The sequence below is a fragment of the Sceloporus occidentalis genome, unplaced genomic scaffold (assembly GCF_023333645.1).
Source record: "Sceloporus occidentalis isolate IW3139 unplaced genomic scaffold, rSceOcc1.0.p SCAF_2, whole genome shotgun sequence".
Classification (NCBI taxonomy): domain Eukaryota; kingdom Metazoa; phylum Chordata; class Lepidosauria; order Squamata; family Phrynosomatidae; genus Sceloporus; species Sceloporus occidentalis.
Genome location: NW_028316982.1, coordinates 215,214,582 through 215,239,766, shown reverse-complemented (window position 1 = coordinate 215,239,766; position 25,185 = coordinate 215,214,582). Strand labels below are relative to the sequence as shown.

Sequence of the window (25,185 nt, the reverse complement as noted above, 5' to 3'; positions counted from 1 at the left end):
ACTTTGGGCCCAATATTGGGGAATTGTTAGAAATAAATAAAATAAAATAAAAATAATTAAAAACAAAAATGCAGGGTGTTTTTTAAGCCCTAATTAGAAACAAAATTAGGTTTCCATTGACCAGAAATCATAGGACATTATGTTTTAAGAAACTAGCATATCATCATTGTGCAGGAATGATATGGCCACATGGTTCATTTCTAGGGTTGTCAAGCTTTTAAAGTAGCAATAAGGGACAGTAAAAATTTACAATGTGTAGGATTAACCATTGAGCTATAACAAAAATCTGTTTTACCGAAATAGCAAATAAAACTATTACTTTCTGTTATCTTGGCCCTGTGTTTCTCAATAAAGTATCTGCTGGGATTTGCTTCCTAGAATCACTGTGGATAACAAATCGGTGGATGCTCGAGTCTCATTAAATACAATGGCACAGTATAATGGTGTCCCTTATCTAAAATGGCAAAATCAAGATTTGCTTTTTGAAATTCATATTCTTTTTGAATGTCTTCAAATTGTGCATGGTTAGATGCATGGATAAAGAATCTGTGCATACGGAGGACTGACTGTATAATGTTCACAGTATCCAAATATAAATTACTTTATGATGTACTTTATGAAAGTCTCTGTTTGGTCTGTTGTTTTTTTATTTATGTCATGCATCAACAATCCTGAATCTGTAAGTTAGACAGGGCAGGGGGTTGGACTGGATGACCTTTGTGGTCTCTCCCAATTCTATGATTCGAAGTAAAACTTACTTGAATCTCAAATTCGGTTAGATGTACAGTTGGCCCTTCTTATACACTGACTTTTTATACACAGATTCAAGCATCCACAGTTTGAAAATGTTTTTAAAAAGTATAAATTTCAAATATCAAACCTTGATTTTCCATTTTTTATAAGGGACACCAGTTTGCTATGTCATTATATTTAATGGGACTTGAGCATCCATGGATTTTGTTATCCACAGGGGATCTTTGAACCAAACCCCAGTGAATAACAAGGGTCCACTGTACAGAACATGTGTTCCTCCTATCATTCTCACAACCCAAAATACAGGACTGAGGGGTAGGTCTATTCTAATCTACATAATGGATAAGGTTTCAAGTGCTCAAATTAAGAACATCCCTTCTCATATGTGACACTTGGGAACTCCATTCATTTCCCTTGGTAACTTGACTAAGATTTTGATGACTGAATTGTACCTAAGTGTTAATATAGCATATGCATCAGTATGGTTAATAGTTTGTGCATTGAATTATGACTCTGGAAACCCAGGTTGGAATCCCTGATTAGGCACGGAAACCCACTGGGTGACCTTGGACAAGTTACACTGTCAGCCTCAGAGGAAGGCAAGGGCAAACCTCCTCTGAATAAATTCCACCAAGAAAACTCTGATACGTTTACCTTAGTGTAGTCAGTCTTGACTTGAAGGCACATAACAACAATAGCTCTGAGAAAGAAATAATTTTGGAGAAAAATATAGCATAGTCTAAAAAATATTACACTACATTTTTGAGTGCAGTCAAATCAGCTTGGTTGGCACTGTTGTGTAATAATTATAACAGAGAACACCTTCAACCTGTCAAAAAAGATGATGATAACATTTAATGGCTTAAAATATTTTCCCTAGATTACTATGAAAAATAAATAATATAAATCTGAGGAAGTGTTGTTGTTAATAAATTAAAAGCAAAACATATTCCATAGTGAAATTATCCAAATACTGAATTTTATGGAAATATACTCCTAATATAGTGCGCCCGCGTCATATGCGGCTTTCAGCATACACATCCCATAGGAAATAATCCGGCGTGCGCCCATGGCATGTGTGCACTGCCATGCTGCTGCACTGCCACATGCACAAGGGTAAAGAAAGGGCAGACTGTATATGCAAGAGTTAACTTCATTAATGTTCCTTCTTTTTGGTGATTTTGTGCTATAAACCAGTCTTAACTCTTTTGTGATGTAAACCAATCTCAACCAATCACCATTCAATCCAAAGTGTTTCTTTGTATCAATCTGACAATATTTTGTACACTTTAAAAAACAGTTAATTAACTACTCTCACAGTTTGCAGATCAACTGTACAATGCAATAAAATGACTTAAGGCCTTGTAAAAGTTATTTAACATTATTTATTATTTGCATTAAAAAAATGGAATAGGGTGTGTTTGTTTACAACATTGATGTTGTAAACTGCTTAGACACTGCTTAGGTGGTATGAAGTGGTATATAAATGAAGTTTGTGTTTGTTTAATCAGCTGTAATGCTAACTCACATTTATATTTAATGTTTTCACTAATCAATAAGGACATTGTCATTTCGGAAATCTTGTACAGTAGAGATGGCACCAGTTGACTATATCTGAAATCTGTTAAATTGTCACCATACTAACAAGTTTTAGGTTTTTTTTTAAAAAAATGCTGAGAAATTCCTGTCTCTATTAAATTTGAGCTGCTACTTGGTGTAACAAAAATAAATAGAAAAAGACACCTTTCAGAGAAGATTGAAAAATTATTCAGAGACTCTTTGAAGGTTAATGAAACTAAGTGAATGCCAGAATGAGTCTAATATATGACACCACTTTTGTCCTCTTAATAATATTGGATATTGTGTAGTTGAACATCATATTATTATCCCCTGAATAATGCATGCCTTCCACTTTAATTGCTTATTTAATTATCTTTAGATTATTTTAAAGCCTAGGGCTACCACTGTTGCTTAGATGATTAAAAAAAATTGCTTCTAGTTGCAGAAATCTTCATTTTTCTCCCTGTTGTTCTTTTGCCAGTGATTGCAGACCGGCCTCCGCCTGTCATTCGCCAAGGTCCTGTGAATCAGACAGTAGCTGTGGATGGTACTTTGGTACTCAGCTGTGTGGCTGCAGGCACCTTAATGCCCACAATTCTCTGGAGAAAAGATGGCATCCTCATCTCTACACAGGATTCCCGTATCAAGCAGCTGGAGACTGGGGCATTACAGATTCGATATGCCAAGGTAGTTTAATAATGAAATTACACAGTACAATGTATTTTGCTCTTTGGTGTTTGCCTTGGGGCCAAGAATGTTGCAGTCACCAATTTTAGAACTGATGAAATGTTAAATAACCACATTAATATTATCTTTCTTTTAGCCTTCTCTTCTTGAAATAGCTTATTCTGCATTCCCAAAGTACTTTAGATTATATCAGAGCCAAAGGGAAGTTATATCAGATTTCATAAGTAAAATTTGTTATAGAAGAATTAATTTAGAAATTTTTTTTGGTACCCCATGGTGGTAATAGTGGTGTTGATAGTGAAACAAAGTTTGTAAATGGGTAGAGGCTTTACCATAAACATTTTATAAGAACACTTCAGGTTTCTATAATGAGTAAATAGTAAGCAGTAACTAAATTACAGTTCCAAAGTTTTTGCAAAGACTGACATCTTAGCTTTAAACAGTTTTTAAGATATTCCTTCTAGGTTCAGTTTAACTATAGTTTAACTTCTTTTGTGGTAGCTCTCCCTTTTGTCATTTTTATGTTTTCTATGGTTAATAAAATTAGACCAATGGAAATAAATCTTTTCATACAAAAGTTTACATGAAACAATGTGTTTACCTGCCCAGACATTTCTTCACGCCACCACAGAATTTGTGTTGCTGACATGTTCTGCTGGAATAAACAAACAAACAAAAAATTAGCTCAACTTTTTCAGAATTGGTTCAACTTTAATTATTTTAGTATTACTTTTGCATTCTTTCTTCATATAGATTTACCCAAGGATTTATATTCTCATAATTTTAGTATAAGGGACCATTTATCTAAATCGCTACAAACAAATATTATTTCTTTTAATTCTGCAGAAAAAAATCTTGTAAGACTGCATATGGTCAAGAAAATGGAACAATTTTGTCTTGTAATGCTCAGTCATTCCTTTTTTGTATTATAATCATTTATTCATTTCTGATATATGTTCTTACCATACTACTGTGTTATAGCAACATCTGCTATAATTACCATCACAACATCATGTGGAATCCTGGGATTTGTAATTTAGTGAGGTCTAAGAGCTCTCTGGCTGAGAATTTTAAATGTCCCTCCCTAAACTAAATTCCCAGAATTCCATAGCATGTTGCCATGACAGCTGAAGTGGAATATAGCACTGTAAAAGCGTAATGTGATAAGGACAGTAGTAGTTCAATGGCATTTAAGAATGTTGTGTATATTAGCAGCCAGGCTAATTAGAGACAACCAAAGTTGTCTAAGTGATGAAGTATCCTAATCACTTACTCTATGTACTTTATGTGCTTAAGTATATTTCTCATCATTTTGCAAGAACCATGGCATAATTAAAAGTAGATGGCACAGGGTTAAGGTATTTTATTTGTTGATTGAGTGCCCCCTTTCTTTCCTTAAATCTCATAATTGGAGACTCTGAGTGAGTTAACCTATATTGATTGGACAGATAAACCTATTGAGTGTCTGATTATTATAAATTTTTATTATGTTTTCTTCCCTTCAGCTGGGTGACACTGGTCGGTACACCTGCATTGCCTCAACTCCAAGTGGTGAAGCATCATGGAGTGCTTTCATTGAAGTCCAAGGTAAATTAATCAGGGTTACTTTGGCTACAGCAGAAACCATGAATGTAAGCAGTTGCAGTCTACACTGTCTCTAATTATAATATAAATTTAAGTGTGCTGATACAAGCACATTGGTAGTCCTGTGTAAGCTTTCTGTTCATATGCCTTTATTGTCTTTTATTAGAGTTTGGAGTTCCAGTGCAGCCACCAAGACCCACTGATCCTAACTTGATTCCCAGTGCACCATCAAAACCTGAAGTTGCTGATGTCAGCAGAAATACAGTAACACTGTCCTGGAAGCCTAATTTGAATTCAGGTGCAACTCCAACCTCTTATATAATAGAGGCCTTCAGGTATTATGCCTTTCATGTGATCTAGTTGTGCTTATGTTTTAAGCTTGTTAAATCACAGGCATGCACTAACCCGTCTTGTATATATGTGTATATGTACGTTTTCTCCTTAGCCATGCAGCTGGCAGCAGCTGGCAAACTGTAGCAGAAAATGTGAAAACAGAAACATTTGCTGTTAAAGGACTGAAACCAAATGCAATTTATCTTTTCCTCATTCGGGCAGCCAATGCATATGGAATTAGCGATCCCAGCCAGATATCTGACCCAGTGAAAACACAAGGTAAAACATGTATTAAACACTGAGCTGAAGGCAATCATTTGCATCCTTGATTTTCAGCTTAGATAGGTATGTTGTTTAAAGGAAAGCACATACACCAATTTTAACTACTGCTATCAATCCAGTTTGGAGACATCTTTGTTAGGAATTCTTTGGTGTTGGGGAAACAACTGTATGTACACAGCAGTGTTCAGTGAGAAAGAGAAAGGCTATTTTTTTAATCTGAAAAGTTAGGGGGGGTTAGCAGTAGGAGCTGTGCTTTCACAAATATTAAATAAAAGTTTTGGATAACTAAACAGTTATTGCTCAGAAAGTATGCCATCATACAGAGTAACTCATTTTTAATTGTAAAAAATAAAATGATAGAATTGCACCCAACCAAACATGAATTGGTGTTAGTTAAGTAATGCACAACCTTTTAACCACAGTGGGGGCACAAGAGTAGAAGCAATCTATACATGTGTAATTCCATAATGTTTCAAAGAATGTTTTAAGATGTCATGTGTTTTTCCTGTGTAATGAAACACAGAAGTATAATGAGTATAATGATAAATCAATACTAGTTGAATCTCCCTTATCCAAAATGCTTAGGGACTATTCTTTCATTTTAGGATCAGTACAGGTGATACCTAAATAAAAATAATAAAATTTATAAACTGTGAAAGGCTGGATAATTTTTTGCACAATCAAAAAAGGGATTAATGATAAAAAATGAAGAGTAGCATTAACTGTTAAAAACTCTGTAGAACAAGACCAGTATTATATGGTTTATAAATACATGTCATACAACGGCTACTGTATTTGCAGCTGAAGTTCTAAGAGCAGCACCATAGAAAGTCTGCTACAATAACCTAAACAGATTGCTGATCAACTCAGGAAATAACGAGACCAAACACAGACAACTGGGTTATAAATGGGCAACTTTATTTAACTCAATCTATTTAACTGTATTTCTTCAAGATCTTTGAACTGTTGGGGAATAACCTAGTGTGGGAGCAGCTGGGGCAGGTGGTACACTCCTAGATTACCTCCCCAGCCGCCCCTGATTGAACAGCATTTCCAAAGAGGAAGAGTGCAGGGCTGGCAGGCCTTAAATAGCCTAAGCCCCACCTGAACGTCTCTACAAACGTGGCACGAACACATAAAGTTTATTTTAACTGCTGGTCTCTCTCCTGAGAGGCCAGCAAAGCCTCATCCCCTGATCACATCTGATCAGGGAATAAGCATTCTCAGAATTAAGGGACCTAATGGCAAGGTACCTTCTAAAACAAAATGGTGTATTCAGTGGGAAGTTCAAAATGCTGTGTGCAACCAGGGAAATGAAAAGGAAATGAAAATGGGCCAAACGAATCAACAGAAGTGCACATCTATATCCAAATCAAGTTTTTCTTACTGTACGTTTTTTGTTAACAGGCCAGAGTTGTAGTGTAAGTTGATTTTACTCAGGTATCAGATTCTAGTCATGATCAGAATCCTCAGACTTCTTTCTCTATGGAGCCCAGCCCTCTTTTAGATGTTTCCCTTTCTGTTTCCTGCCAAACAACTTCAGTCACTTAAGAAAATGGATAGTCTGGGGCAGGCCACAACTTGAGTAAGATAGTACAGAATGATCTTGAAGAAGAGTGCTGGCAGGACACTTACAAATGAATTTCTGGACTTGCTGAAATTTAATTTAATGGGATTTGATTGAAACATAATCTTAATATTGAGTTTAGAAGTACAGTTCTCTTGTATATTTCTAGTTTGTCTAGAAATTTTACATTTTTTAAAAAAATTGTCAGTTTGAACAGAATCCTCTCTGGCTCTGACATGTAAGGGGAACAGCTCAGGCATGGAGGCTTGCTGGGTAATTGGAACTCCAAAAGGCAGAAGAGGTCGGTATTCCTTTGCTAGACATCACAAAATAATATTTGGAGGCATCAACAGAGTTGTTTTGGACTTTGTGCTGTGTTTCAAAGAAGCACCACAGGTTAGGTACAAAATCCCATAAGGCACAAGCATGTCCTGATGACCACAATTTTTGGTAGACACCACCAAGACCAAATAGAATTTGTCAACCCTGATCATTGGCCATTTTCAGTTTTAAATCAATTCCCTTCATCCCTAGTTCCTCTCTCCAAGTTCTCCCTCTACTAAATACAATTTAAGATATGCAATATTATTTTCTTAAGATGTGAAAATTTCTGCCAGTGGCTGATGGTGGTATGCAACCATTTTTCCCCAGCTCGTTGTTATATATGTTGGGAAACTATAACAGGTCTTTGTTAAAATTGTTGCAGATGTTCCACCTACCAGTCAGGGTGTGGATCACAAACAAGTACAGAGAGAATTGGGTGATGTTGTTCTACATCTCCATAATCCCACAATACTTTCTTCTTCCTCAATTGAAGTTCACTGGACAGTAAGTAATTTTTTTAAAAAATCATAGCAGCCTATCAAATATGTGTCCTAAAAAGCTTACCAAAGCATATAGTGATATATTCCTGTTAAATTCTGAACTGATGCTGATAAAACTGTTTATGATCATTCACAACATCATTAAAGATCCTTCCTATGCACATAAGCACATATATTTGTTTGGCTGTTTTCTGTTGTACTGTACATAGAAGGAGCTTGTAGAGGTTACTTTTTTGCTGTTTACAAAATAGTAACAGGGATGACAGTAAATAGAATTTGATTAAAATATAAAAAAGAAAGTTTTTGTTTTTTTGTAGTTTGAGCATCACTAACCAGTACTAGGAGATGCAAAGGGATCAAGTGAATATTGGCAAATGCAGCATGTTTCCGTTCTAAAAATAATTGTTGATAATTTCAAACAGAAACACGGAATAAAAGTAGAAACAGTGCATAGCTCAAACATAAAATAAAAGATATAGAAAGAAAGGGTGGTATATATACTGCATTATTAGGAGGGAAGATTTTAGTAAAGAAAGCTATGACTAGATTATTTATTGCTTATACTATGGTCAGCTTGTCTTTTTGTTATAGCTTATTGTCTCATATTGAATTGTCTTCAAATGCTTTGTAAGCCACCTTTACAAAGCATGTAGAAAACTCCACATGTGCAAAACTCTATTCATAAAACTTCTAGCAAAAAACATTTTTTGACCAGCCCAAGCTTTATAATGGAGTATATGAATGTTAAGATGCAACCTTTGCTATAGTGTGGTGTAACTGTAATGTTACATGTTATCAAGGAACAGAAAAAAGTTAGCTGTTGTGACACTTGGTAATTAGAGGGAATTGCAGCTCAAAGGGCTACCTGCAATGAGCTGCCTCATGTTTAACCAACCACTTAAAACCTTCCTAATGGTCTTCCTAATATTGAGGTTCCTGTAATGTCATGCACTAACTCTAACATACATTGAGAATTTAAATATTTCAGGCAATGAAAAAAGTCTTGCTAATGGACAGTGTTATAAACGTATCAGAACCACATAATGTTGTAATAAATTCACTTCTAATATGCATTCATAGCTTGGCTTTTTCTCAATAAACAATGAGTTAGTATTGGACCCTTAAGTGATAAATGTAAGAAAAAAGCAACCTTTCTGTGCTGTGTTGCCAGCTGGGAACATGAAGGAGATGAAGTGACTTGCTCAATCTTGGATATATTTAATTGAGCCAAGCACAGTTAGCAGAACTGAGGTTAGGCCAATTGGCTGCTCTAATCTAATCTGTGTTCTTCATGGGAAAATGACAAAGAATCCGGTGACAAAGATAATGGTATTAATTAATTATAAACTTTTGTGGACTGGAGTCCCTTTTATTAGTTGTATGTGTTGAGGGGAAATAAGGAGGGGGAAATAGGTCATTGTATAAGGCTGGGAGGCTGTTAATTCTTTCAACAATAAATAACTAGGTTGGATTGTAGAAATATTGGGCGCTTCAGTTATCTCAATATTTGCATTGTAATATATAATTAGATTCTAGCACTGTACTAAATAGTTTGGGTCAATTTCTGAGTCAAAGTGGTTTTGTAGCTCATTCTGTCATGTATCTCAGATGCTCTGAAATGCTCTGATTTGTCCTTGGTAATTTCAGTTATACTTTCCTCCTTTCTGTTACTACATTCTATGCCCTTGTGAGTGAAATATGAAATCCTTTTTTTAATATACAAAATATGATTCTGCTTTTTGAACTATGGTAATGTTAGTTTTTGTATTATGGGATTATCTGACTATATAGCACATTATATCAACTAAATAGATTGTTAATAATATTTATTTTTACATTATTTCTCTTTTTACAAAGACATTGTATTTCATCACTGCTCCTGAAATGGCTTGGTCAAATAGAGAGTGACTTTATCAGAAATATCCACCCTATTGCTTGTCTGCATATGAATCTTTATGTCACATCCCAATTTATGTCACATCCCAAGTTTGTGTCCACATCCCAGGCTTATATCATTCAAGCAGCAGCCCCACACTCTCCAAAAAAGAGGTTTTGAAATGAACGAGGTTTTCAAAAGAAGTTTGTAATATGGCATGCAGCCTACTGTTCAAAGTATGTTTGAAAAATAAATCTCATTGAGCATGTGCTATTCCTTGAGTTGCTTCCAAAAGCAGCTGTTTAAATCACAGCCAGAGCCTTGCTGCTATTTGATGTTAATTATCATAAAAAAAACAAAAATACAAAGATGGATGAACACCATGGCCTTACCGCAATTTATATATTTTGCAACATTAAACTATTTCAGTGAATACTTACTAACCAGTTAACATTACATTTCTATCTTTACTGTTAGGTTGATCAACAATCCCAGTATATTCAGGGATACAAAATTTTATACAGACCAGCAACTGTTTCTCAAGGGGACTCTGAATGGCTAATTTTTGAAGTGAAGACACCAACAAAAAACAGTGTTGTCATTCCTGAGCTCAAAAAAGGAGTAAACTATGAAATTAAGGCACGGCCCTTTTTTAATGAGTTTCAAGGAGCTGATAGTGAAGTGAAATTTGCCAAAACTCTGGAAGAAGGCAAGTAGCAGCATGACTGCCTTTATCTTTTTCTTTTTGAAGTATCCTCACTTGTTTTTTCCTTGACATGTTCATTACTTGGTTTTGTTTGAAGTACGTTTTTAAAATTGGAACTCAGCCCTTTACCACTAAAAGACTGTCAGTGCATAGAGCTGATTGCTGTGTGATGTGTTTGTTGACACAGAAGTAAATATTAAAAAATGTGTGAAAGAGAAATAATATGACATAATAAGAAATACACTTCTCTCTGTTATGCATGTCTGTCGAGGTCATGGTCTGGTCACAATGACTTGTGTCAAATTCAGACATACATAATAATCAGTATCTAGCACAGGCACCATACAACATCAAAGAATTGTACTTCAAGGAGTGAAAACCACACATTAGGGGACTTCCTATCCATACTGGTTACATTGATGAAATTTAAGATGAGCTAAGGCTAAAAAAATAAATGAAGGCAAAAACATAAAGCATCATTCAGCTCAGATTTTTTGTGTGTGTGGTTGTAGTTTTAAACCAAATGTACAAAAGAGTGTAAAGTAAAAAAAAATAAGTAACACACTTTACATATGTTACTTTTAGGGATGATGGGGCAACGTCATTTATTTTTGAACATGTTTTTCAAAATAATGGAGTTTAACTTTGATTTTTGGTATATTGAGCTTACTTAATCTAAAAATTTTGCTTTTCGGAGATTTGGAATTGTTTTTGTATTTTTAAGTGTATTTAAAAACATTAAAAATTAACTAAAAACCAATTCATTAATAATATGTTTTCAGTTAAATATTACACTTAAAATACTCTTACATGTTACTTTTTAAATAATGGGTAGTGCTATGAAACTCTTATTAAATAAATACATGAATAAATAAATAAATAAATCTCTTAACAAAGAATATATATGCATTTCAAAAAATGTTCCAAGCTCAGAAACACTTTTTAGATACCATTACACTTTGTAAATAATAATAAAAAAAACCTTAGATCAGAGTCTCTTATATCATAGGATTATATTTTTCATGTATTTTTTCTTCAAGAATCTGCCTTATGCTTGTGCACTGCAGAATATGTTTTGCTCCAGCCAGGCCTAGCTGTAGTCTATTAAAAGTTCTGTTTAAGGGCACTGCTGAAAAACTGCTTTAATCACAGTCATGCTTCTTTCCACAAATAAGCTCCAAGTGCTCCTCCGCAAAGTGTTTCAGTAACCAAGAATGATGGAAATGGAACAGCGATTGTAATTACTTGGCAGCCTCCCCCAGAGGACACGCAAAATGGAATGGTTCAAGAATACAAGGTAACATATTCTAGCAAAATATATGCAAGTTATTGTGGAAAACTTGTTTGTGGTTACTTGGCTCCATCTGGTGGTAAAAATCAAATTGCAATAAAATGATATCACTGTATGGTTTCAGTTATTCAGTGGATCTAGAATATTTCTATACTTTTAGAATGTGCCTTTAAACAACATTAATACATCAGTGTATAATTACACACATGTAAACATATTATGTAGTTAAAATTTATGTTTTGTCACAAAATTTGCCACTTTTTACGTTCTTGCTGAAATTGCAAGGAATGGTTCAGTTGGCCTTCCTTATCCACGAATTCAAGCATCCACGGCTTCAAAATACTGAAAAGAAATATAAATTCCAAATAGCAAACCTTGATTTTCCATTTTATATAAGGGACACCATTTTGCTCTGCTATTCTATTTAATGGGACTTGAGCATCTGTGGATTTTGTTATCCATAGGAGTTCCTGGAACCAAATCCCAGCAGATACCAAAGTCCCACTGTTTTTGTGCGGAGACAAATTTGGATGTTAGTTTAATAAAAGAAAACAAAATAACATATGCACACTGAAGTGTGGGAGTAAGTTAGGAAAAAGAAAAAGAAATACTAAATGCAAACTATTATGACAGACCACAAAATTGTTTTTTAAAAAAATGTTTTAACTAATGTAGTCTAATTTGTAATGGAAGTAATATATGTTGAGAAAATAAAAAGACAGAAAGAAAAGGAGAAGACAAAGACAAATAACTAATACACAATAGGACTCTGACTCTCCCAATGCAGGCGGTAATAAGAAAAAAATATTTTACTATTACAGATCCACCTAAATAATCCTGCTAATATTATTAAAAACCATACCATAGATTATTCCATCAATAGATTTCTTATTGCACAAAAAATCCATAAATGGTTTCTACTCTTGTAAAAAGTCTTCAATTGTCTTACCCTTTAAAAGACACGTTAATTTGGCCATTTGAGCTAACTAAACCACTTTAACACTGCTTTCTTCCATTGCCAGTGCTTCAGTCTGTTTCCAAGTTAGAGCAAACAATATTCTTTTACTCCTGTTGCCATATATTAATCCAAATATGAACATAATCCATATTTACTAGCCAGTTCTTTATCCAAAATATCCAACAAAAATATTTCTGGTAAAATTACAAAATCTACAGTTAAATTCTTATATCAGTAACTTTTTGCCACCACTGTGTTTCAACACTGAAAACAAAACCAGAAATACTAACAAACCTGCCTTTTTAAAACTGTAATCATGTGTCACCTATTTATTTATTTATTTATTTATTTATTTTGTTTATATAGTTTAAACATGTTAAAACACATGTAAAACACAAATAAAAAATTAAAAACCCATCACGCCTTATTGAAAACACTCTTCTGCCACATGATTTAAAAAAACAAAGGTCTGCCTATATGAAAAGTCAGCCTGTAGACTGAGGGGTTGTACAAACATGCATGCCACCCCATCTTCAGCTGGATCAGGGCTGTGGCAACCTCACACCATGGTCCCAAACCTGCCTCTGGAGAGTGCAAAAAGGAGCTGCAAAAGGCAGGTCCTTTTCGAACCTTCCAAAGGGCTCCATAGCCACGGCAGCATGGCTATATGACACCCTTCGGTGCTGCGTCATCTGGACGCAGTGCCGGAGGGGCGCCATGACACCGCACGCCATCTGGAGCAGTGCATGGCATCACGGTGCCCTGGTGGCATTGTCAAAGGCGTTATCTGGACACAACGCCCTGACTCCACCCCCAGGCCAGCACAAAGTGGCAGTCTGTACAGGGCCTTTAAGAGAGGAGAAAGGGGCCTAGCTGAACCTCTCATGAAAGGGAGATGGTGCTGGTGGTGGTGACATTTTGATGGGTTGAACATTTCACTGAAGACATATGTCATAGTAAGAAGAATTTCCATGGTTTTAACCCACACATTTCTTCATACACTGCAATAATGGCAGGCTGACATCTTTACTCAAAATTGTATCCGGTGTTACAATCTTGCATAGTATAAATGAAAATGTTTCATGAAAGATTAGGTTAGGTTTTGGAAGATATACACATGGAATGAGATTATTTTTTAGTATATCACAGTGCTAGGCTATCGAAATGGTTGAAAATTGTTGTTTTAAATGTTTTGGTATTATATATTTTATAGCTTACTGATATTTTCCATATTGCATTTGTTTCCTTCTTTCAGTAATTTTGAGTAGAAATGCTGTTTACTGTGTATACAATTGTAAATCATGTTCTCCATGCTTTAGTGTTTAGACTAAAGACTATCCAGAGTGTTATAGATCCAACTGCACTTTGTACAAATTAGGGAAAGCATTCCAGAATTGTCTTCAGGCATTTCAGAATTGTAAGCATTGAGGGGAATATGCACTCAGACCACACCTTTTCCAACCGTGACCTTCCTATTTAGAATTTCCGATCTCTTGAGCCTCTACAATCTCATTCATCTGAACACAATTAGATTTTAGCTTCAAATTGTATGTCAGCTTCACACAGAAAGGTCATGGGTAGAAAGGTTGGGAATGTGACTTTTTGTGTTTCTTCCATGCTTGCAGTTCTGTAGCACATGAAGTGGGCTGTAAAATTCCAGCATGCTGTTGTCAAGGATTCCTAAGGAAGGCATATGCCAGGACTTTATTGCATCAGGCTCCTGGGACGCAATGAGAATGGTCCCAAACGAGCCAGGAAGGGAACGGAACGAGTGGGGGATGCATTTTACTGCGCACAGAGTCCCTCATTCCGTTCCCTGCCCTTCTGTTCCCAGTCCATTCCAGAGAGCAGGAGATTTTTGAGAACTGTTTTGAACAGTTCTCAAAAATCTCCTCCTCTCGAACGGATGAGGAATGGAACAGAAGGAGTGAGGGACTTGTGTGTGCGATAAAATGTGTCCCCCACTCGTCTCTCACTCATTCCAGGCCCCTTCTGTTCTGTTCTGAGAGCGGTCCCTGGGAGCCCTGTGCAATAAAGTTCCCATTTTGTTTCCCACAATTGTTGACTGCTGATTTTGTTCCACTAATGCTCACCATATGAAATGAATAGTTTTTCAAAACTAGCCAAAAGAGGCAGAGAGACAGAGATTTGTGGTACATCATCAGGTCTGTAGCTTTATTCACACAGTTACTCAGACAGTTTGCTTTTATTGGTGTTTTCGTCTATTTATCAGCTTTTACAACAGATCTAATAACTTAGCTAAATCTGGTTTACTATGGCGGGTTACAGACCGCCATTAAAGTATGCGCAGAGTGCGTACTAGGGTTAGGAAGGGGCGGTGCTTCCGCACCCCCCTAACCCTAGCACACGCTCTGCGCGCACAAAAGGGTGGCGACTGTTCCACACGGCCGCCGCCATGATGACATCACGAATGTGCCACCTCCAAACGAGGCGGCGTGGACATGACGCCATCACTCCGCGCGAGGGCGCTTAATGCGCCCTTTCGGCAGAGCAGGAAGGAGCTCCGAAATGGAGCTCTTTCCTGGTTTGCGTCACTGGCGGAGCCGTGTGAAGGCTGCACCAGCAACGCAAATCAGAAAGGGGCTGAGCGGCCCCTTTCTGGGAGTCCCCGCTGCCGTTGGGGTGTCCTTGGGGCTTGAAGCCCCAAGGACACCCCTTTCCAGGCTGCGGGGAAGCAGCCTTTTGCTGCTTCCCCACGGCCCGGAAAGCGGTGGATCGGGGCCTCAGCGGCTGCCATTCTAGCCGCTGAGGCCCAGATACACCGGGGAAAGGCGCACCTACAGGCCGCCCCAAAGGGGCGGTCTGTAACACGCCCATGTAAAGAAGGAAATAGCCATATGGCACATTTTAAACTTTTATTTAAATGTCTTCTTTTAAAGCCTGTGCACATTATAGTTGCTTTATTCCTTGTAGGTCTGGTGCCTTGGCAATGAAAGTCGGTATCACATCAATAAGACAGTGGATGGTTCCACATTTTCTGTAGTAATTCCTTCTCTAGTTCCTGGCATTAGATATAGTGTGGAAGTGGCAGCAAGTACTGGAGCTGGACCTGGAGTGAAAAGTGAGCCACAATTTATTCAGTTAGGTAAGCCATTTGTAATTCTGTTTCGCTTTGCATTTAGGAAGTCATGTAGGATGGGTGGAGATGTTCTGTTTTGTTTTTGTTGGAACAAGAATCACTGTGGAACAAGAATCACTGAGTTAATTCATTTCTGCCAAGGAAGCTAGTTTGCCTTCTAGAATATCTGCAGAAACTTTTCTTCCCATTTTGTATTTTTGTTATTGTTCTTGATATTCTTCTTGTTGTTGTTCACTGCCCATTTTCCCCATTCCAGGTCTCTATTTATGTATTTATTGAATTTATATCCTGCCTCCTCACCACCACCCAGATGGCTCAAGACAAATTACTAAGTTTAAAACAGACTTTTAAAAAAATTTAAAAAATTAAAAATATAATTAAGCTGTCCTACCATATCCATAGCTTCTGCATCCATAGATTCAACCAACCATGGTTTGAAAATATTCACACTAAAAATAAAATCCCAAAAGCAAACTTTGATTTTGCCATTTTATATACTCGACTAAAAGTCGATCTCATGTATAAGTCGAGGGCCAGTTTTGGGGCCCAAATTATGGATTTTGATATGACCCATGGGTAAGTCGAAGGTAAAATGTAGGGGTATATAACAAAGAATCATAACGATGAAACAAAGGAAAATGATGCCGAAGAACTTACAAAATTCCAGTTGGCAAAACTGATTATGCTCATACTAGCAGCTTGATGGATGAGAGAATAGAAGGGGGTCAATGCTTCCAAGACACACTGCACTCTTGGCTTTTACTTGGGGATGATTCCTTTATTTTTCAGAGTTATACTACAGTACTTACATTGACCCTTCGATAGGTCGACTTAGCTTTTGGGGGGTCAATTTTTTGAATAAAATTTCTAGACTTATGCATGAGTATAGACAGTAAGTGACACTATTTTACAATGCCGCTGCATATTGTGGGACTTGAGCATCCACAGATTTTTGTATCCACAGGGGAACCTGGAACAAATTCACAGTGGACACCAATTTGTGGGAAAGCACTCCTGGCTACTACCAAAGCCTGGGCTTCCACGCTCAGGGTTGAGTCATGGAGTACAGCCAAGATGCAAACTTGCGTTTTCAGGAAGAGTGTTACCCCATCCAACATAGGCCATATCCCTATTCCCAACCTGCTTTTCCATTAATCAGGAGCAAGTCAGTCCGGTTTGGATTAAGGTTTCCTCCAGTACATTACTCATAACAAGCACCAGTTTAGAACCAAAGCTGTCTTATCTGTATTATTTCATTGGACAAGTATTGTCAGTACTTTTTGAGATTCTTTGCTTTCCACCTACCTAGAATTGTAGTGTCCCAGAACTCCTCATTACTGTGGCCCAAAGCAGATGGACCTAAAGCACCAGCTTTGTGCCTCATTGAGGGCATGACATTTAGATGACACATGTCCCAAGTGCGGGCAGAAGCTGTGCCAGTGTCGTGTCATCTGGAAAGATCTATACAAAGAAGGAGCGGATGGAATCCACTCATTCCTGCAGCCCAGTTCAGGATCACGGCAGTGTCCTGGATCAGGACTGAGGACATGTGGCTGCTGTGGATCCAGGGCTGGCACAATCCTGGCACAGTCCTTTTGGCCTGTCTGCTTTGGGCGCATGTCTTTCTCCCTCATAGTGTGACCAATAGGCTCACAAAATCATATTTCCATGAGGGAGTCTGAGAGAAACCCCTGCCCTCAATTAGATTAGCCATACCTCCTAGCCATGTCACAATATAAATAAAAAGCTGAATGAAAACTATCATATGCTCCCCAACATTGTTTCTTTGCTACTTCTGTTTTCAGTTTAATGAAAATGCTTTGTTCCCATTTGTCTCTCTCTCTCATGTTATGTTAGCTTGGGTCAGCTTTTCACAACACGGAGGGGACACAACACAATATTCATTGTTCCTAATATCAATGCTTAGCTGAATTCTGTTCAGGGAAGAACTTCCTTTGCTTGACAGAATCTCAACTTCAAGATTTTTTGAGCACATGCCACACATTCAGCCATTGGAGCTGCTAGGAGAGAATGACAGTACTTTAGTGTAAAGTTATGGTTTCCAAGATGACAGCTTGAAACATCTGTTGGCTTTATCTGAAAAAAGACAACTTTGATTGCTTCTCTCTCATTCTCTGCTTTCCTTGTACCATCATATTTCAAATTCCTTTTCTTGCTGTCCAAGTAGCTGAAGAAAGAGAACTCACTTTGTATTGACACTGGCTTTTTCTTGCACAATCACGGAGTGCCTACAGGTGGACTTCCAAAGAGGGATTTGCTTTTTGGGTGAGGTGCTGCAAATGTGTATTTGGTTTTTCTCCCCACATGGCATTTTTATCTTCTCCAGCTCCAACTCTTACTTTCCACTCGCTTTCCACACACACGCTTATGTGAGCTGCTTTTCCCCCCTTTCTTTTCATTGAATGTTTCTCTAATTAAATTTGACTTTTTGAACCTTTTCTTTTTAAAAACTTTGAAAAACTCTTTAGGGGACATGGAGGGAAAGGTCACAAGCATGAGCTACTGTTCATTGTCAGTATTATTGTCACGTTTGCCAGCCAGTGTGCAATGTGCACTGTCCTTTCAACTAGAAACAGTACAAACAGCTTTCTCGAGAGGATGATCTGGGGAGATGATTCTGTGTTTGCCAAAAATGCAGTGGGTTCCCTTCCACAGGAGGGCCACTCCTGTATTATCTACATATGGGCACACTTAAAGATGACAGTAGATAAAGCTTCAAATAATTGATTCTTTGGGGGGGGGGTTGTGTTTCCCTATAGCGCCAGCATTATACAAAGGATGTGCTTTTGAGACATCTCATTTTTTTCTGCACAAAAAGTTAACATTTTTTATAAACAGTAACCTGGGTGTATTTATTAGACACTTCACTCAAGCAATTATACATGTTAAGTGCATTATTCATGCCATAGACATCCTATCATGAATACAAGCAACTCCCCTTGAACTTTTACTGCTTTAACGGCTCCCATTATGAGGTGTGATTTGTGAACTAATTACCATGTCTTTCATAATAATTTGGTAGAAATTACAATTGTCTGTATTCCCGAGCATTCTTTTGTGTTTAAAGCTGCATCTCATGCAGTGGACCTTACAGAGACCCACTGATGCTCTTGCAAGTGACACTCTTTCCTTTATGATCCCTTAGGTGGCTACAGAAGTACAATTTGGGTCTTTTGTACAGTTTATATTACTTTCTTATCTGACGTGAATATAATTTGCTTCTATGAATGCTCAATATTGATTGTATTGTAATAGATTTTCTGAGTAATGTATTTCAAGCTTTTGAACACTTCCACGTGATATCTTTATTTATCCTTGTGTGTGTGTGTGTGTGTGTGTGCACGCGCGCGTACACATTTGCACTGCTGTTATTGTGTTTGGATTACTGTTATCCATTGACCTGATGTGCTCACTTTGAAATCATCAGGCTCTCCCCACCTTTTTCAGTTACTTATACACAACGGAGTGTTAGCTGCTAAAGTAGACACAGAAACTGTTGGATATATGTGGATTTAATGCATACCAGACTCTTCATAGTATTCAAGACAGATCTTTATGTTGAAGACTTCATACCCACAAATATTTAAATTTACAATGAAGCTTATGTACAAAACCAAGCAGGCTTGACATTTGTTTGATACTTGTGTCCACAGGAGGGTATGCACTCATGCTCGATTTATATATTAAAGCATATGAAAGTATGCAAATACCCGAAGTGAGAGCTGAATTATTGCCATATACTAATTAACTTACAAATAAAATCCCATAATATGAGCCATTAGAACAGTAAAAGTTCATGCAGAATGTTATTGTGTTCTATGCACCTGAGGCATTTACTAGATGAGTTGTGTAGGTATTTACACATGGCAGTATAGTTTGTTATGTCAGTGTATTTGTCTTATAAAACTCTGTGTTCCCCAAAATATTAAAGTTTGCGAGTTATTTTCTGTAAGATTTTTACAGTGCAGTAGGGAAGGGCCTTATTACCACACAATATGCTTGAAAATATCAAGCAAGGTAACATTTAAAAAGATGGATGGTTTGTGTTGATAATAGAAAAGTATGTTGTTCATGAGAGGGATATATTTCTAGTGTGTGATAGTATAAAAAAACAACAGATTGTGACAGAAATAAGTATTAAACTTCACCATATTTCAGTATCACATTGACTGCTTTCAGAAAACAGAAAAACTGTAGAGTGGACTGTAGAGTTAGTCACAACACCCTTTAAACAATTCTTTGTGGCTGTCTGGTCTTGTGGTGTTTTTCTTAAAATCTTAAGCAAATAAATGTGTTCATGTCCTTGTTACTATGGACATTATGAGTCAAAACATAGAAAATGTTGGAAGGAGAAAGAATGGTTGAACTTTCACATTACCAATAACATTCTATTAATAGAAAATAGAATTTCTAGTCAGCAGTAAAACATAACTTGCTGCTTTCAAAAATTGTTATCCAGCCAAGGTTTTATAGAATCTAAAGCAATGGAAGTCTAGAGAGGAATATGTAGCCTATGAAGGGAGGAGCAGACAACCTCTTAACAGCTTGCTTGTTTAAAAATATTCTGAAGCCCCAATACTGTTGATTCATTGTTGTAAGCTTGAAATGGTATACACTGACGTTTTCCCCGTTTCTTCCATTTTTGATGCTAATGAACATGGACAGAGACAGGGACTTACTGGAGAGAAGTTCATTCCCAGTAAGGAAGGAATGTGAGATGGTATGAAAAAAAACACTTATGATATATCAAGTACAAGCAATTTCCAAAATTTTGAGGAGGTTTAACCTTTTTATTGGTTTGGCCTACAGCTTTGACATCTACTACTTTCTCTGATGCAATTTATTTATTTATTTGTTTATTTAATGATTTTATATCGCACCTTTCTCTCAAAAATTGATTCATGACAGTTTACAATAATGCAACAAAAGAATATTCACTGAGTAAGAACAATGACAAATGTTGGCCATATTCCAGCATCTCTTGTAATTAACATACTTAAGTCTGTAAATATTGCATTGTCTGTAAAGTCTATTAATATATGTTATCTTCTTTCAGATTCTCATGGAAATCCTGTGTCACCAGAAGATCAAGTCAGTTTAGCCCAGCAGATTTCAGATGTTGTGAAACAACCAGCATTCATTGCTGGAATTGGTGTTGCCTGTTGGATTATCCTCTTGGTTTTTAGCATTTGGTTATACCGTCATCGAAAGAAGCGGAATGGACTTGCTAGTACTTATGCTGGTATCAGAAAAGGTATTTCATTGTGACCTTATTCATTTCATTTTCATTATTCATTTATTCTGGTTTCTGGGATGCTAGGTTAGCTAGTTGTAAAAACGAATTAGAACAATCCTATGATATGAATTAACAGAAATAGAATTAATAAAAATTCTAAAAATGTAAATATTTACAATTCCATACTGATCTAAACAAAAAATGAACCCAAATAGAATAGTCTTATCAAACTTCTTAAAAATACTAAAAGCTTGTTATACACTTTAATCATTACCAAGAAGTATGCTTGTATATCCAATCCAGAGAGCAATAGCAAAGAAATTCTCTGAGATCATCTTCTAGCTATCTTTTATTTTATCTACAGGTAATTGTGTTATAGACCAATCCATACAACATATTTATTTGTGACTGGAAGGTAGTGCTGTTCCTGAACCACTGGTATAATACAAGGCATTCCTGTGCTTATGTGTTGACTGTACTACCCAAAGTTCCTAAAGCTACCCTTTCCCAAACTGGTGCTCTTCAAATGTGTTTAACTCCAGATCTCATTCAGCATAACCAATGGCAGTATTGGCTAGAGATGATAGGCGTTGTAATTCAACATATCCAGAGGATACCAGGTTGAGAAAGGCTGGTCTAGGCAGAGTGTATGGTATGTGCTACAGAAGTCCAATCTTAATGCTATAAAGTATGAAGAGCTGTCACTGTCTAATATGGAAAGGGAAACAGCCAACACATGGAATGAATATGCTAAAAACTGGATACCACCAAAGTACAAGATCTAGGTGATGCAATGAGATCACTGCAAGCCTCTCAGAAATATTATAACTAGAAAGACAGGATGTCATTAATGTCGTATTATTGCTCCCAAATTATGTAATTTTCAGTGTTGTAAGAACTGGTTAGTTGTGGTTTGTTCACAACCAGCATCACATATAGAATGAATGATTTTGATAGATTGATGAGATGAGAGAAAGAGAACCAAGCTGACATGAGTAGAGATGAAGACCTTTTGGTTTGTCAGAAGTTTTGGACTCCAATTCCCACAATCCCTTATCATTGGCCATGCTGTGGGGGGGCTGCAGGGCATTGAAGTCCAAACCATCTGAAGACCCAACATTCCCCAGCCATACTGATACTGTTGCACTTAAGGATATTTTTCCTCTCTACCAAGAACCAAGAGAAAGGTTCATTACACCTATAATAGAAACCAGCCCCAGTCAAAACCCACAGGATATGATTTTTCATCTTCTACTGGACCTGAATAAATATGTAACTTGGAGAGTGGCTTTGTTTGCCTTAGCAGCTAAAAAAATCACAAACAAGTATATAACAGGGATAGCCTGTTTATGGATAGCCATAAACTGTAAAGGCGATGACTATATTTGACAAAAATTTTAATGCGTAATGACAATCGCTGTTCGTTTGTTTAGAAATTCTGTACCAGATACCCACATTTTAGATATAATTTACATGTATTTTTATACTGTTATATTGTTATATGTGTTGTTGTATTGTTGTGCTGTGCAATGACCTTTGGTCAAAAGCAATAAAATTTGAATTTGAATTTAAGTATATCTGCATTTGCAGGGTAATGACTTTCCCAAACCGAAATGCATATTGTAAACAGCACAATATCTGCAGATAAATCTTCATGCATTTTTGTTTTAATATTAAAAGTCAAATAACTGTAGATTTGAAGGAATTCCACATCTTGTCCTTTTGGAACATGGTAGTATCACCCAGAAAAGTACCAGCTCCTTCTCACTAGCCGTTAAGTGTCAGAAGTTTAACTGGACACTAACTGTGCTAAGCAATGAACATAACAAAGCTCTATGTGAGCTCTATGTTTTCATAATCTCCAGATTTTTCAATGTTTTCAAGTGGAGCAACATTTTAAAATAATATTGGCCAAGATTCTAGATCAGCTACTTAGTTAAGGAGCTGGCTCAAACCCCTCTCCCTGATCCTGACTTATTTGGCATTGACCACTATGAGCAACAGACATCTATTCTCCTGTCAATCACTATGTCCAAGACTGACATTCCTAGCTCCCCTCCCATAAGCAATCTCCAGTGTGACAATCAGAAAGAGGGTCCTTGCCACACTTCCTACTCATATCATAATCACTTGCAGGAAGACGTGGAAACATTGGTCTGCTGCATCCTGCTTGACAGGAGAACATACTCCAGTTAACTGCAGCAGGTGATGCCCAATAAGTCAGGATTGAGGGAATGTTATGATCTCTGTGTATTCCCTGTACTATTGAAAATGTAGGAATCCTGAATATGAATCAGTTATGAATGCATAATTCTAGGTTATGCATTTGAAACTGCAGTTGTGAATTCTAGGCATTACATGCTAACGTATGTAAAGGAATGAGGGTTACAGTTGTTGCTTTTAAACATATTAAGTACAATGATTATTTTATCTTTATTTGGGTAAAATGAGTAGCAAAATGCTGACTAGTGCAAAACACTACTTTTGGAGGTTAGCAATCTTTGGTAATTTCAGGGAAAAAAAACAGAAGTATGGTTATCAGTATTGTTCCATCACTTGATACTCATAAAAATAAGAAGTAATGTGTTCCTATTTTGAATAACATCTCTCTGTTTCACCATTCCCTGAGTGGTAGAATTTACATGAACATTTAGTTACGCTTGGCCACTGCAAAACATAAGTGTTTTCTAGGATGCCCAATACCTTACACAAAAACTTTCATGATAATATAGAAGTTGTAAAACTAGTGGCAGCATTGTAGTTAAGTAGTATTACTTTAAGTCCCAATAAACCTGGAATTGAAAATAACTTGTGTTGGTTATAATTTTTCTGAGAAAGTTAAGTGACAACTTTTTATGCTGTTTTAACTAATTCTTCTTTAGCTTTACTAATTGCATGATGCCATGCAATCTTTTGTATAATGTCATGTTAAACTAATACTGTTAGTTGAATATATGTAGATCTAAATCCAAAGCATGCAATTTTTAAAACTCTAGTTTCATGTTATTTTATTATGTTTGCAGTGTTGTGTGTCTTAAAAAATTCTGCACAGGACTCCACAGTTTTTTATTAAATTATACACACACACACGCACGCACACACATACACACACACACACTAATAAATGTCCACTGAAACCATGTTATTAAATATACTTCAAGGGAAAATTATCTTCAAGGAAATGTAAATCGTAAAATAATCTATCAATATCCAAAGCATCAAATCAGAAATGCCAGTATAAAAGCTGAATATCCATGAACTTCATTAATTCATTTTTCTCCCTTTGAGAAGCTTTGACAACTGTCAGAAATTTCTGTATTCATACTTGCCTATGTAGTGCATTGCTGCCCATGGGCCCTTTCAGTGTTTTTATTAATGTAAGCTTTGATCATTAAGTTGGCATTTGAGATATAAAGATTTCACTTAAAAATATTTTTCTTCGTTTTCTTACGAACAACCATATTTAGTATTTAGTTCACCAAGTCATGAAGAGAGAAACCATTTCCCTCTTTTCATAGCCTTGTTATTACAAATTAATGTAGATATGCTTTAGTCTTTTAAGAAGAATGCTTATTTTAAATGCATTATTTTGTGTTTTTGAGTAAAAGCTTTATTACATACCTCTGTATATTCTTTCATAATAACACTAAATATTTTGATTCTACAAAAAGAACCAGCAAGACAATCACAATAGGTTTCCTAAGATAGATAGATAGATGATAGATAGATAGATAGATAGATAGATAGATAGATAGATAGATAAAAAGCAGCACTGCTACAAATGAAGGACAGTGCTTGCATTGTTTAGAGATTTTCATTTTTGTTCAGTGCCAATATTCCTAGAAATAAAGTGACTTGATAAGAACAGAGGCACATATGCAGCATGTTCTAAATTAGGCTTTTCTAGCCCTTAGAGATTTAAGGGCTGTATTCCTCATACAAAAATCAGATCTATATGCAGCAAGAAAAGGAAAAAGACAAGCTGCTAGTGCATCTATATAGCTGTTTCATCATCCCTTTGTGGCCTGTGTACTAACCTAAATTTCAAGGCCAAAACCCATTTGGAAACTATTGTGTGGCTTTTCTTTTGCTTTTTCTCAGAATTAAGAAGTTTTTTATGGCTTCCTTTTTCCCATTAGCAATACAGAAAATATATTCTATTGTTCAAAAGAAGCGCATGCTACAAAAAATGGAGTGGATGTTACACTGGAGGTCTGGTGTTTGATTAGACGTCTTATTGATTCAGTTAAGATCTATAGGGTCTATGAGAGTAAAGGTTTTCTAAAGAAGAATCATTCTATTCCTAGCAATTTCTGTATAAATTCTTGGGCTTTTGAGACAAGACAGATTATTGTACTTGAGTTATTCATTGAAAACTACAAAGCTGTTGAAAAACTGAAAAATAAA

The 25,185-nt window shown here is 36.4% G+C and overlaps 1 protein-coding gene across 6 annotated transcripts in view; it reads left to right on the top strand.

Annotated features, from left to right (window-relative positions):
* The window catches only part of LOC149319683 (roundabout homolog 1), a 764,680-nt gene that overhangs the window by 695,369 nt on the left and 44,126 nt on the right, over nucleotides 1-25,185 (top strand). For all 6 annotated transcript variants that reach the window (XM_089512200.1, XM_089512201.1, XM_089512203.1 and 3 more), the window contains 9 exons: nucleotides 2,795-3,000; nucleotides 4,506-4,587; nucleotides 4,751-4,919; nucleotides 5,030-5,196; nucleotides 7,473-7,594; nucleotides 9,944-10,175; nucleotides 11,348-11,469; nucleotides 15,356-15,527; nucleotides 20,599-20,796. In XM_089512200.1, coding sequence (XP_089368326.1) covers nucleotides 2,795-3,000; nucleotides 4,506-4,587; nucleotides 4,751-4,919; nucleotides 5,030-5,196; nucleotides 7,473-7,594; nucleotides 9,944-10,175; nucleotides 11,348-11,469; nucleotides 15,356-15,527; nucleotides 20,599-20,796 — 1,470 coding nt within the window. The remainder of the gene's footprint in view (nucleotides 1-2,794; nucleotides 3,001-4,505; nucleotides 4,588-4,750; nucleotides 4,920-5,029; nucleotides 5,197-7,472; nucleotides 7,595-9,943; nucleotides 10,176-11,347; nucleotides 11,470-15,355; nucleotides 15,528-20,598; nucleotides 20,797-25,185) is intronic.